The sequence below is a fragment of the Pararge aegeria genome, chromosome 17, assembly GCF_905163445.1.
Source record: "Pararge aegeria chromosome 17, ilParAegt1.1, whole genome shotgun sequence".
In the NCBI taxonomy this organism is placed as follows: Eukaryota; Metazoa; Arthropoda; class Insecta; order Lepidoptera; family Nymphalidae; genus Pararge; species Pararge aegeria.
Window position 1 is genome coordinate 14,666,873 of NC_053196.1, and position 15,846 is coordinate 14,682,718.

At 32.8% G+C, this 15,846-nt stretch overlaps 2 protein-coding genes across 2 annotated transcripts; both read left to right on the forward strand.

Annotated features, from left to right (window-relative positions):
- The first annotated feature begins 411 nt into the window (after positions 1-411).
- Positions 412-6,046, forward strand: LOC120630969 (MAGE-like protein 2). The gene is made up of 5 exons (XM_039900339.1): positions 412-742; positions 1,335-1,515; positions 2,678-2,790; positions 5,347-5,442; positions 5,950-6,046. The coding sequence occupies exons 1-5, from the start codon at positions 530-532 to the stop codon at positions 6,019-6,021; spliced, it is 675 nt and encodes a 224-aa protein (XP_039756273.1). The 5' UTR covers positions 412-529; the 3' UTR covers positions 6,022-6,046.
- Positions 6,047-7,040: 994 nt separating this feature from the next.
- Positions 7,041-15,534, forward strand: LOC120631104 (SET and MYND domain-containing protein DDB_G0273589-like). The gene is made up of 2 exons (XM_039900546.1): positions 7,041-8,544; positions 13,173-15,534. Exons 1-2 carry the CDS (start codon positions 7,172-7,174, stop codon positions 13,528-13,530), a joined length of 1,731 nt encoding a protein of 576 aa, XP_039756480.1. The 5' UTR covers positions 7,041-7,171; the 3' UTR covers positions 13,531-15,534.
- The last annotated feature ends 312 nt before the right edge of the window (positions 15,535-15,846 follow it).

Genomic DNA, 15,846 nt, shown 5'->3' on the forward strand with positions numbered 1-15,846 from the left:
ACTTAACTTTAAAATGCAATGCAATGCATTTTTTGTTGTTTCTAATAATGGAGAATATTAAATAATAGCTTGAAGATTTTTTTTATTCTTCATTTGCAGTCGGATAACTTGACCATTTTAAATAATTCGCGATTATTTTTCTATTAAATTGCTAACTTGAACTTAATTATGGATTTATGGACTATCCGAATCATAAATATTTCAAGATTTTAGTAAAAAAATTATATAATATTCTATAGTTTTCTTTTTATTAGACTTCCAGTTATTGGAAATATTCGTTTTTTTTAACGATATTTATATCGATTTATCAAGATAATAAATAATATGACCTAACAAAATATTGATGTATCGCTTCAACAATATTCTATGCAAGCCCTTCCTCTTATTAATCTGTGCCTGAGAATTAAAAAAATAAGTCTGAGCAACAAGACAAACAAGTAAAAACAACAAAAAGTTAAAAATTACACGAGTTTAGATATTATGTATAGAATTGATTGTTAGATTTTAGTACAGTTGAGGTTTTATCACAATGAATCACAGTCAGCACGGATCAAATAGATCTATGGCGGAGAATGCGTGTCCTGCGGAGGCCGTGAACCAATGTGTTAAGTTCTTGGTCTGTCGCGAAGGTAGCAAGATTCCGATAAAAAACGCTGATATTGAGAACTTTATTACATCGGTTATCCAGACTCCGGTCGATAAGAAACTTGTTATTGAAAAAGCGAATAAAGTCTTAAAAAGTGTAAGTCAACATTTTTACTTGATCATATAATTCTAAACCTTTTTTTTTTTGCGTGGTGGAAAAGCTTTGTCCCTCCGACCCTTGGGATGGACGGAGGTTATGGGGGACTCCCCCCTCGAAAGGGGTATACCCAAACTAAAAACCACCACGGCATGTCTCCCTTGTTGGCTTTGTCAGACATAGTTCTAAAGCTGTCATTCTACAGATTTGAGAAAAATTCTTATCTGCGAAACTAATCAAACGATGGCATTTAAGTATATTCTAACCGCACAGTGCAATGAATTGTATTTTGTGACTACATTTCAAAGCACCATACAATTATTCAACTTTATGAAATTGTTAGCTCATTTAGAACAGTAACCTGAAAATTATGTCTGCTTAATAAACACAAGGCGGGCCCCACTCTCAATAAATTTTTCATTGATTATGAATTGTACTTATTTAAGACAGATCACCCGTCTGGCAACAACAAGCATCCCCTTTATAAATACAGTAAGCATATTATCCGTTTGGCAATGACAGGCATCCCCTCAATAAATACAGTATATATATGTTATATAATACTGTAGAAAGAAATATTTATCATTTTCAGGTATATGGCTACAAACTAGTAAAACTGAAAAGCAAAGGCATACAGTACATTGTGGTAATGAATGACAAGTTGCCAAGTACATTTGAAGTGCTGCACTCATCATACACTGAGCCAAATCATCGCAAGATCTTGATAGGTGCTCTCACACACATATTTATGTCAGGCGGGACTGTCAAAGATTGTGAGTTCTTATCATCAACTTAATCTATGGCCCTCTGTGGATCAATCATCAAGAGCAACAATTATGACATGTTGAAATATTTATATAGTCATTTGTTTATGTGACAGTAAGCCTAATTGGGAGGAAAAGGTGGAGTTAATGGACATTTCACAGCCGAGTGGCGCAGTGGGCAGCGACCCTGCTGTCTGAGTCCAAGATTGTGGGTTCGATTCCCACAACTGGAAAAGGTTTGTGTGATGAACATGAATGTTTTTCAGTGTCTGGGTGTTTATCTGTATATTATAAGTATTTATGTATATTATTCATAAAAATATTCATCAGTCATCTTAGTACCCATAACACAAGCTATGCTTACTTTTGGGCTAGGTGGCAACGTGTGTATTGTTGTAGTATTATATTTTATTATAGTTTATTTATTATTTATTTAATTTTGATGTGAAAAATGGCCGTCTCACTATATTTGTTATTGTTGTTGAAAGTATTACGCACAAGGTAAAAGTTATTTGCCAAATAACTTGTCTTTCATATGGCCCACGCAAAGGGAGTTTTACATCTAACATTAAATCTGTATCATGCAAAAGAAAAAAATAACAAAGGGCATGAAGAAGATGGGTGAATTCCTATTGGAGGAGCTCATCACACAAACATTTTCCAGTTGTGGGAATCAAACCCACAGCCTTGGACTCAGAAAGCAGGGTCGCTGCCCACTGTGCCAATCGGCCATCAAAATTGGCACTTTTAGGTAAATTATTATGCCACAACATTATGATAGGTTCTTTAAAGATATATTTTTTTCGATTTTGACTTTTCTTATTTCATTTTCACATGATTTGGATCCCTAAGCATTTTGTGGTTGATGTTATTGTTCAAGTATAACTAAGTTTTGCAAACTTAATAGGTTTGTTTGATAAAGAACAATATACTCTTATGTGTAACAGTACTGCTTGTTTCCCTGGAAAAGCTTATAAATAAATTCTTATTTGTTATTAAGGTTATTTGAACAATATGTAATGCTTGAGCTTGATAATGCATACAAATTAAAAGAAATTGTTTGGAGTAATTGCCCCTTCTGAAATCTTTAACCTAAACCATCCAAGTTGCAATTACCTGCATAAAATGAGAAATGACTAATAATAATTAAATTTCAATGTTGTATTTCAAGCTGACATGTGGAACTTTTTGGATAAGGCGAAGTTATTGGATATAAAAGACTTACAGGGACGAAAAATACTTACACAAACATTGAGAAAACAGTTGTACTTGGAGCTAAATAAAGTAAGTTATAAATTCTTTATTTTTTTGTTATGCTTAACTATTTGATCATGACCTTACAGTTAATCTCTCTGTAAACGTCAAAATAACTATAGCCGTTCTAAGTTTTAGATTATACCAATAAAGTATGAAAGATTTTAAAACTTATTTTTCTCTGCCTTTAAATATTCTTAATAAAGGATAGGTATGTTGTTTTTAAATCAGTAACGTTATATCGATTTCCATGGAATATAAAGCTGAATTTAGAATATAGTTGTATAGTTAATAATAAGTGTTGGTATATATTTATTTTTTACTTCACCCTCCTAAGCCAAAGAATATGGAAAATTCAGAACTCATTGTGTGTATCATAATGTATTAAATAATGATTACTCATGCAGTGGTGCGATTTAATGTAACCACTCAATTCAGTCGTATAAATAATAAATAAATATACTACGACAATACACACACCGCCACCTAGCCCCAAAGTAAGCGTAGCTTGTGTTATAGGTACTAAGATGACTGATGAATATTTTTTATGTTTTATAAGAAAAAAATGTGAAAAAACGCATCTAGTACAGCGAGGTTACTATACATTTGATGAGTTCCTCAATGACAAGGTAGATTGGATTGTATTTGAAGCAGCCAGCGTCGCTCTCATCTCCCGCAAGATAGCAAAATGATTGTAAATGTTGATGTTGGAAAAGAGCAACTACTGAGTTTCTTGCCGGCTCTTCTCGGTAGAATCTGCTTTCCGAAACGGTGGTAGAGTCACTACAAACATACATACTTGACGTTTCAAAAGTGCTTATAAAGTAGGCCTACTTGAAATAAATGAATTTGAGTTTATGAATAGGTAATATACATAAAATACTTATAATATGCATATAAACATCACAGACACTGAAAAACATTAATGTTCATCACACAAACATTTTCCATTTGTGGGAATCGAACCCACGGCCTTGGACTCAGGCAGGCAGCAGGGTCGTTTCCCACTGCGCCAATTGGCCGTCATCACTGGAATGTTATAAATCATCGGTATGAATTATAACATTCCACTGTGCTGGACTGAAGGTCTCTCTAGGAAGGTTTATTTTCCTGTTATGGCCACACAGGTTGTTATTAGTTGACAGGTTTGTGATGGCAGTAGCTGTGGCTAGTGTAACAGATGCTGCCCATCCAATATACTCCTTTCATCACCTCCAGTGTTACTACACCTGCGGGAAGAGGCAGGGTGGTGACAGCTGCATTCTGATCTGTCCTCACCACCACCACATGGCACGATTAACAATACCAAAAAGATAAAAAGGCAGCAAATAATAACATCATTTTATTAATTGATTTAAATTACAGTTCTTTTTATTTCAATTATAGTCGGAAAAATGTAATAGGCCCGTTTTGACATTTGTGCAAGACCATAGAATGTAACTTGGAACGAAACTGAAAGAAACAAAAACATAAAAATCAATTACATACAGTGTTTTAAAAAATACGTAAATTTTTTTGGGACGTTAAATAATATGAAAGAATATATCGCGAGTATTCTTTTTGCGCTTACTTCATAGTAGCATGCAATTTATAATTGTTGCGAAACGTTCCGAAAACAGTTACGTTCTCAGTCTTTTTTTTTTATACTAGAGCTGTAACCATTTTTTTACTGAATATCGAAATTAAATATTGTGTAGTTATCTTTATTGCAAAGAATGAGCTTGGTTCTCAAAATGGGTTCTAAATAATGAGTCTGAGATGATGTATCTGACCAAGCGGCACATGACTGAACGTCCCCGCGCGCACTGCGCAGTTTTTCGTTCCTCATCTTGTAAAGTTGACTGTGCGCTCGTTTAAGTTTGATATATATTGTTTACTATTACGTTAACTATGGCTCTTCTATTTTGGACATTAATTTAAACATTGTGATTTGACTCGATTTTTGTGTTTGTTGTTATATAGTACTAACTCTGTTTCAACATGTTGAAAAGTGGACGTATAATCAACAGCCAGTCACGCGTATTGGTTGTGAAATTAAAGGAATACTGTGAACGAACGAACTCTTTACAATACATAATAATATCAATCAAGTACTGATACAAACTTGAATTGATTTATCGTGAGTATCGAGTACAGAGTCTTATGGTTCCATAACTAGTTACGTCGCGATGACAAATGTCAAAACGGGCCTATTACATTTTTACGACTATAATAATTTATTATTGCGTGGTTTTTATGCTGTAGTTTTAACTTTACTGTCAGGGTGAAGTCATAAGTTAAAACTTATAAAATAATGAATACGTATTACAAAATTCCACATTTTAAGAAAGTATTTTCAGAAGAGAGTAACCCCAGGTTAAGATGATATGGTCTCAAACTTGGATTTCAGCAGGAATCGTCCAAATGTGGAATGGCTTGAAGATGTAGTGACTGCAGTATCACTGAATTAGTTTATGAATAGGAACATCAAAAAGACAAAGATCACAAGAAATGATATACACATGTTTAGTCTATTATATAATAATAATAAATCTAGTCCTATTCTTATTTAAAACTTGTAGTAACTTATAATATATTATATTCCAGTTTGGACCAGATGAACAGCAAAGGTTTGAGTTTTGTTGGGGACAGAGAGCTGAAGAAGAAATACCAAAGGAATTTATTTTGAACAAAATGGCCCAAGTTAGTATAGCATTGTTTTATTTTTAATTTATTTAATTAAAATAACTTTATTGCATGCAAACGGAAAAGTACAAGACTTAATATACATAATTAAAAAGCAAAAGGCGACCTTTATATCCAAGTAATAAAATAAAATAAAAATATATAAAGAAAAAAATACTGTCATGTGCAGCGGAATTGTTAATTAATAAAATAAAATTGAGTTTAATGTGTTAAAATGATATATTGTTTTTGTTATTTGAACAAACTTAATACAGTATATTATTACAAAGTAAATAAATATGAGTGACATTACAAGCAATGTTGGGTAGAAGCATGGCCCTCTAAATTACATGGGCTCTGTGGGCATTCAGTTGTCTGTCGTTAGGTGGACAGGGTGTCTACTAACACTGCATTCCTTAGTGAGGTTACCACCGCAGCACCTTGCGACCCAGACATTTATCGACATGTCCCAGCCATTGCTGTTTTTGTTTCACAACTCAATTTGAAATAGTTATTCTTTTTCAGGCCTTCGATAAGGAGCCAAATTACTGGAGGGAGCAATTTAAAAGCACACAAGAACAAGAAAATGTTCAGTAGACAACAATAAAATTAAACACTTTTATTGTGTTTTGTTTTTAGCAGCTCATATGAATGAATGAATGAAATACACTTTTATTGTACACCAAAGAAAAAAAAGTAGTTGCGGAGATATAAATACAAAACAAGAGAGTACAATTTGGTGGCCTTATCTGCTACATAGCGATTTCTATCACTACCACTTCCACTTATATATGTCTTTTAATTAATAAATAATAAGTAAACAAAATACTTGTTACATTTATGTTTTGGTAACGTTAACACTGATTGATATAGTGTTATGTTGGTGCACCTGACTGATCATTATCTATACCCATATTCATCCAACAATAGTATATCATCATAGTAAATAAAAGGTGTATTTGACAGTTTGACAGTTCAAAAATAGGAGTGCTCCAATCGTCACCAAACTTTACAGGATTACTCGCCAGGTCAATCCGGAGATTCCCTGAAAGTTTCATTGAAATCGGTCCAGCCGTTTCGGAGCCTATACGGAACATACCCACACACTTTCTCTTTTATATATATAGATAGATAGATACGCATCAATAGTGCCATCTAGAGGCCTACTTGAATAAATAAATACTTTGTTTTGTAAATCTCTTAAAATCGTAACCGGTAATGTCACATACTCGTATATTTATATTTTAACTTAGAAATAGGAATGGCGTCTTACGAATACCTACGTCGAATACGTCTTAGTCTTAATTACATACAGGTTATGGCGGTAATTCAAAAGGAACTTGTGAAAATACGCATTTTTTATGAATATGCGTAAACTTGAAGAATATTGTCTTTTAACTTTTCCTTCTACTTTTACAAAAATTTAACTATTAGATTTTTCTTCGATATAAATACTCAAGGCTAAATATATATACTGATAAGACTAAAAACAAATTTGGGGAAAGAAATAAGCTATGAATAACTCACGCGTCAAGCTAAGTTGAACGTACATTATAATCATGCTGTAGTTATGGTAATTTAACTTATCATTAATCTGTGCCATCGTATATCTATGGAACGGGACTTTTCACTGTTCAAATGACTTATGACACTAACTCCTAGTACCTACTCGGTCGTTTTTGTAGATAGGTATTTATTTGAACTTTCCTTTTTAAGTTTTTAGCGCTAAAGAAAGCCAGCAGCTGTTATGTTTTCAAAACCAGCTGCTTTTCAGGAATTTCTCGCGCAAAATAATCACATCGATGAAATATACGATGCCATGGCAACAGACGACACATCCGAGGTGGTTATAAGAGCCATGAATATCCTCAGGAAAACTAATCACTTGCCATCTATATGCAATATTAGTAAGAGTGAACTCAAATCAACAACGAACCGTACCGCAGGCAACACTGCCTTTCGCCAAGGCTTTTTCCAACACGCTTTGTCACTATACAATGAAGCATTGTTATTCGCACCAAAATATTCTCGGGAAATGAAACTTGCCTATAGTAACAGATCAGCACTGCTCCAAAAGCTATCAGCAGTTCAACCGTGTCTCAATGACATCAACAGATGCTTCGCTATGGGCTGCCCAAGTGATATTCTCGAAAAGTTAACTAGAAGGAAGGAAGAAGTCACACAGTGTCTTTTAAGAAAAGAATTCTTAAAGAACTCAATGACTCTAGCAGTCGAAAGTTGTATAAATCCTAGATTGATGATTCCTAATAAACTTATTCCATGCGCAAGTGCTGATGTTAATGTAGACACTTCAACTGGGAAACTTAAAATTATTGCTTGCACAGACATAAAAGTTGGAGACGTAGTAGCATCTGAAAAAGCTTTTGTAAGCTTCACTGACATGAATAACATATTGCACTCGTGTCATTTTTGCCAAAGGAAAGCATTGGACCTAATACCCTGTGACGGTTGCGTTTTTGCATTGTTCTGTGATGAGGAATGTAAAAATAAATGCATGGAGGAATACCATCAATATGAATGCAAACTAATGGAAATTACTAGTTCGTTGTGCTTTGGTCCCTTGCCTAATTTAATGGTTAAAGCGTTTCTGAGATTAAGAACTAGTAAATGTTTGGGAGATCTTATCTCTGCCTCTAATAATATGGGAATAGAAAGAATGAAATCTAGCTCTATTCAAGAAATATATGACACAAATAACGTATACTCAGTTTTGTGTTCCTATGATGACAGAACTTTTTTGTATGGCATTCTGTACAATGCTTGTTTTGTCTGTGCTGCTGTTCTGCATTACCTTGATTATTTCATACCTTCATTTCTACCAAAAGATCCCAATGAAAAACAGAAAGCCATGGCAGCTTATGCCAAAATCATGATGTTTTTGGCTGTACACCAGAAGCCTTTACACATCCAGCAAGGTCAAAGCAACCTTAAATTGGATAAAAGTAACTATGGAGACCCAAATTATGGATTGTTTCCTTTTATTGCAAAATTGAAGAACTCTTGCAATGCCAACTTAGTGATAGTTAATAACAACAAGGAATTAGTACTGATTGCTCTTCGTCCAATTGAAAAAGGGGAAGAACTGACTGTCCCATTTATGTAAGTACCCTTTAATTAAAGTCAAAGTCAAAAATATCTTTAGTCATGTAGGCCCAAAGATGGCACTTTTGATGCGTACATTACATGAGAAATGTGTACCAGGTAGTGAGATAATGGCAATAACCATATTGGTAAACTTGCAACTAAAGCTACAAGGGTTCCAAACTGTAATATTATTGGAATTGGAAAACTGCATTTAGGTGAAGCAATAAGGGCTACCTAACAAATATGAAAAAAGAATTGGTGTATTGTTTACGTGTTTCTCTGAAACCATTAAATAATTATAGAATTGTAATTTTTTCTTCCTTGGCTTACATTGACTTAATCTCAGAAAAAGTGTAATGAAGTTGACACAAACTTGGAACATGCAATTTACCTAAAAATTGGTTCAATAAACTAGTTTGTTAATATTTAACCAACTTCCTTCAAAAATCTTCCTTGGGCAAAGTCTGTAATTTATTCCAAAATCATCCCTGACAAGGGATAAAATTAACGTGTACACCTGCTAAAGCATGGGAACATGGAATAGGAGAAGTTTATTCCATGTTTATTATTACTATGGAGGGTAGAGGTAAGGAGAGTCATCTTATATGGGAGAAAAGTTGAAAGTGTCCAGTTGTTGCGCTAAATAACAGTTCAAAAATCCTCCACAATGGCGCTGGTGGATGCACAGGGTATGGTATGAATGTAGCAATCGTAGATGAATTGAAGTATGCCGAGTTAAAAAATTTAATGTCATTATCGACTAAAGTAGTTAATTATTGAGAATTTCAACAACTTACGTTGTACAAAATATTGTGGTAAATATAACCTTACTTCCTTGTATCTCCATACTTCCTTGTTTATTTTTCAAGCCTACTCTAACAATATTTATATTTGGCGCTTCTTTTAAGAGTTACCCTGATGCAAATGTGGCGCCATCCTAATTTAATACATTTTGACGACACTTTTTCATATACACAGATGACTCTCCTTACCTCTACCCTCCATAATTATTACACATGTTAGCAAATCTGCCATTGTATGTACAATTGGTTAAAGATAAAAAAAAGGTATCTTTAGACTGGTCAAAATTGTGCATAGTCTGTGGTCAGCATAACTTGGACTAGAAATTAAAAATGACAGGAACCCATATCAAAAAGGAAGGTCATATAAAATGGCGGGAATAATAGAGATACAGAGGACTCTATCTGATGATTTTCCTTAAAATCGAACTATCCCTCCGTCACAAGGTCGCCTTGCATAAAACGTGCATACATCCCATAATTACATACACCAGCATCGTATTCGCCCATCGCCCTCACAGCTTTTACAAGAGCTTTGTAGTACTACAGAACAAGTTTATGCAACGTAGATCTCCACCGAGACCTCGATCTTCCCACCATAGCCCAGTACATGAAATCATTGTCAAAGACCTATTTTGAAAACGCAGTCCGACACCCCAACCCCCTAGTGGTCGACGTCAGACGTCAAGCTCAGGCGGCGACGTCCGAAGCCTGTCCTTGATGACAATGACGATAAAATAACTACCGACAGTGTGTCCCAACAACAGACACACAAACAGTAAACACAGCGTCTTCGTCGGCGAAGATGAGAGCCTCGATTTCTGACCTCATACGGGTGTGGTGTTACCAAGGTCACGGGGTGTCCAAAAGTCTACCAACTTTCAAATTAACTTCGAGCCGAGCCGAGGTCCGATTCCTCGCAGGATGCACCTGCCTCTTGGTAGTTAATTAACAGTGTTCTATAAGCTCAGCTAGATTGATGTTTGAGTTTATAATGTGTTATGTTGTAATAAGAGATACTAAAACGATTAAACGCCGTAAGATATGAATATGGGGTTCCTTTTATATATATTACTAGCAATTGATTTTTGTAATCGTTTTGAAAATATATATATACTAGCTTTTGCCCGCGGCTTCGCTCACGTTAAGTTTTATTTTTGATTTGTTAAATTTACTACAAAGGGTTAAAAAAAGGTCTTGCTGCTTATAGAAAATATGAACGGAAATTACTTAGAAAATCAGAAACTTTCATATAAATTTTGATCCCCTATGAAATACGTATTTCTTTATTATAAATCGAAAACCTAAAATCAAAGTTTAATTGATGTAGCTTGAAAAATAAATTGATAAATGAAGAATTTTTTACAAACTTTCATCCCATATTTAACCCTGATTGAATTTTAAAAAATCCTTTCCTAGCGGACGCCTACGTTGTAATAACTATCTGTGTGCAAAATTTCAGCCCAATCCGTCAAGTGGTTCGAGCTGTGTGTTGATAGATCAGTCAATCAGTCAGTCAGTCAGTGACCTTTGCCTTTAATATATTTTGATAATATACAAGTTATCAGCTGCTCAATAAATATTTTACGCAAAAAGGGTAGGTTAGGTATACTTTCGAAAATTTGTGCAGTTATGCTGATAATGCGTTTGGTGAAAATAATTGGTCATATACAATTACCAATCAAGTAATCGGTGAGTACTAAAGCAAAAATGATAACTTTTAGTTTTTTAATCGATGAAGTGCGTTTGAAATAAAAAAAAATATTTTCTAAGATTACGTTGACGAAACAGAGACAACTATTGCCATATCCTGTACAACCAATAGCTTGGACATGGTAATTATTAATGATATTATCACTCGCGTTTAGATGTAATTAATGTTTTAAAAGATAAAATTTAATTAAAAAAAAAAATTAGGGATTTTTCATAAAATAAACTTCTTTCTAAAAATATAAGATAAAATTAAATTTATATTTAAAAAAAAATGAATTAAAATAAAACGATAATTGTAAATAAGAAATGTGAATAATAAATGATTAAATGTAGATTAAAATTGTAGCTATATTGAATTAAAAATCGATTAAAATAATTTCTCAGCTTGAAATGACAGCTTAATTTATGTTATTTTTATTTATAAATAAAAAAGACAAAAACAAAAGGTTATATTGATAAAAAAAAATCTATTTCAGTTTCATACTCTATATTTAATAGAAGTGTGAAGTTGTTTACTCAAAACCTATTATGTCATTATTACTTTATAAAACTATTTACACTGTAACTTATAATTAATCTTACTTAAATTTGTATTGTTTATCGAAATTATTACAATTTAAATAATATTATTTGTGTAGCACCTGTTTTATCTATTTACATAAATAATTAATTAGTTAATTCTTTTCTATTTACAATTTAAATTAACTATTTATTATTATTAAAGTCTTGAGTATACTTACTAATTAACAGTATTATTGACTTTCATTAAATTACACTTACAATTAAAATTACAAATCAATTTTTTTAGTACATGATCATGTTATTTTAAAATTATTATAAGTTATTTTTTATTTTATTGCTTTATTTTTATTTTCAATAACAAATGATATATTTGAAGTTAGCTGATTTGCTTTTTAAATAAATTATATTTTTTTGTTTACAAAAGAAGGTTAGTTATTTCTTTTATTTTCTTATTTAATATAAGTTGTAAAATAACTCATTGAATTTAATGAGAAAACATTTTATTGCATTCATTGCCGCATATAAAATTTTGAATCAGTTGATCGCTATAGAACTTAATGCATTGAAGCGCTATATGATGGTGATATTTAATAACATGGACATCATATTTACATTCTCCGTGGAAAAATACATGGTCATACCAATTTTTATGACAATCGGTTGAACGGGGCGGAAGTCGATACTTGACAGCGCCGCCTGGTGGGGAGTTACATCAATGGACATAGCATTTTCTTTTTCTCCGAGGAAAAATACATGGTCATACCAATTTTTATGACAATCGGTTGAACGGGGCGGAAGTCGATACTTGACAGCGCCGCCTGGTGGGGAGTTACATCAATGGACATAGCATGTTCGTTTTCTCCGTGGAAAAATACATGGTCATACCAATTTTTATGACAATCGGTTGAACGGGGCGGAAGTCGATACTTGACAGCACCGCCTGGTGGGGAGTTACATCAATGGACATAGCATGTTCGTTTTCTCCGTGGAAAAATACATGGTCATACCAATTTTTATGACAATCGGTTGAACGGGGCGGAAGTCAATACTTGACAGCGCGGCCTGGTGGGGAGTTACATCAATGGGCATAGCATTTAAACCTTCTCCGTGAAAAAATACATAAGCATACCAATTTTCATAATGATCGGTCAAATAGTTTCTGAGTTTATCGATGACATATATACAAACATCCTCTTTTATATATATAGATTACATATATATTATTTGGACTATATCTCTCGGAGTACCATACGAACAATAGGAAATAATATCTAAATAATTCTACATAAATAAATAATACTAGGTAAATAAATCCAAATAAGACAGTGCTAAACAAAAATTATATCCCCCTATTATTTCCCACGACAACGGATATTATTAAAGTGTCCACCTGCTAAATCACTGAAACATAGAATAGAAGAAGTTTACCCCCGTTTATTATTTGGATATTATTTCCACTTGTGCGCCAGTGCTCTGAGAGTTAATAAAGCTGTGGGAGAAGGTACATTTTTATCCTTTCCCCGGGGAGATAATTGTCTCCTGCCCATGCTAGCTTTGCTGTAACTACTTTTTCCTTTTGGTATACAACAAAAGTGTTATTTATTGCAGATGGCACGTGCATGATACTCATATAAAATGGCGCATGCGAAATGTGGACTCATTCCTGTATTACGGCACAGTTTGCGGATGCCAACGATGCAATAATGGTACGGTTGAGACGGGAAAAGAAGAGCAACTATCGAAATTTCAAAAAAAATATTTCTCCAAACTGAATATGAAAGATATCCAATCTAAACTGAAAAATATTGAAATACCTAGTGTTTACGCAACAATATTGAAAGCACTAACAGTTCTAAAAGATGTGCGAAATTCAAGCGAGTACATTGAACTGTACTCATGTTTTCGGAAATGCTTGTTTTTCTTTGAAGTCGCTTGGGGTGATAATAATATTCTTGGTTCTTCATAGTTAATTAACAATATTGTTTTAGAAAAGGTAGATTATTGAATTTAATATCCTATCTTAAAATGCAAACAATCTTGTTATGTACCGTTAAAGTTTATTTTCGAATTGTTTACAAAGTAATTAGTACATAGAGTAACCGCTTTTTATTTTGTTTGATTTTATTTATTTTGTCGCACTGGGTTTTTTTTACACTAAAAAGTAATGAAAAGAAAGTGAATATTATAAGACAAGTTAGAATAACTGGAGTCTAGAATCTTTGTCAAGTAATTACTTATCTCTTTATCAACACAGAATTTAGAACATACAGAATCCGCGTACACGAGTAATATTGAAGCATCAAGAACCACACCACTTTAGTATGGTTTCTTGAACAAATGGTTAGTCACTTCATACCATTTAGCACTAGACAGTAATTATTTTACCTCTAATGTTCAAAACGTTAACCATAAAATAGGAAAATGTTTGTGAGCTAGCAACATTCCGCGGATGTAAAGTGAGACAGGCGTGGGGCGATTTCACTGTTTCTGGACACAATAACGGCTGAATGAGGATTCTGTATGTTTTTAATTCAATCTTTATCAACCATTCCTGAACATAGCTTAATATTGAACAAATTAAGCGATCTAAACATATGTTTATTAATATGATTTTTACAACTGTTGAAAAAGATGTAAATTAACATTAATTAAGATTAATTTCGCGTATTTTTTAACGTCTTGACGTTACGTCGCGCACGTTCGCGTCGTAATTTTCTCTCGTAATTAATGTTTAATGTTTGTCACTTGTCACTGCACTAGGGGCGCTGCGTTCCGTTCGGCCCGAGTCGGTCACCGTCGGCTGTCGTCGTCATATTGGCGCCAACATCGGTTAAAAATAAACTATTGTAGGTACATATTACAAATGGTTTCGAAAAAAAAATCTTTATAAATAATGCAAAAAATTGCATTATTAGCTTTAATATATTTACTGTGTTACTAGTTACTAAAAATCATTTTTGAACTCCTGTTCAATTTGTTATCTACATGCCAAAGATATTTACAACTTTCCCAATTATAGACGAAAATTTAATTTCTTTATTTTTTAAATATGTGAAATATCTCGTTAGAATTGAATAGTATTTAATTTGACTTAACACGCGTCGCGTGTTATAATTTGTTTAAGGCTTTTAATCTTATCTATTATCCATATAGTCAAAAGAACATTAGCTTGTTAGATTAAAAGTTAATATAGAAAAAAATGTATACAAGGATGAGGGGTTTTTCACCATCTTTTGAACTTAGTTTAGAATTCCCAATACAATTTATTAATGTATTGTAAGCGTATTTTAAACATTTTTAATTAAATTTGTTGTTCTTGGCTGGAAATGGCGGATTTATTTGTAGTATTTTTATTTAAAATCTTAATCAATTGTGATACTAATAACTAGCTGTTGTACTTAGAATTATTGTTGGTTTTATTTCCTTGTAAATATAGTTCCTAAGTTCCATAAGTCTAGTTTCCTAGTACTTCTTATTAAATTATTATTATTATTATTTCTTAGAATCAGAAGTTGTCTCGGTGGATTTTGCACATTCGTTTTATGTTAAACAATCATATTAAATGTAACTGCCAATTCAAATATTATTGATTTTTTTTTGTCATATTTTGTCTCTGAGTCCTCTGAACATGGCAGTGGTGAATTTTGATCATTAGAGAGGGTCAAATTTTCTAAAGGATTTCTATTGAATTTTCAAGAGAGAGAAATGATCGCAACATTTACCTTGTCTACACTAAGAAAAAGATTGCCCTGGATGTTTCCAGGGAGAATATAGAGAAATACATTTGTATGGATAATCGTTACTATACTACCCTCGTAATATTAATATAGGTCTACTTTATTGAAATAAAAACATACAGAATCATCATTCAACCATTTTCCCAATTTGTGGTGAATGCTTAGAATATTAGAATTAAAATAATTATTCAACTGTTAGTGTATTTGATACTTTAATAAGAAAATAAGCTGTGTACACGGTTTTTGTATGTTCTTAATTCTGTGGTCTACTTGAGAATATTTAAAAAAAGTTGTTTCCTTTTTCCTTTGTGATCGAGTGGCAAAGGCAGTATATTTATAAGTCCTGGTAAAAGTTAAAATGTTGATCTTTTTTCATAATATTTAATTGCTCTTTTAATATTTTTTTATAAAGCCTTTACTGCTCTTGTTATTGTTGTGTGTTTAATTATTGTTATAATTTATAAAGTAACCTCAGATAATGGAAGTTTAGTAGTTACTTGTATAGTTAAGTAAGAATAATCATTAAAATTTCCTCAGGCTTTAAC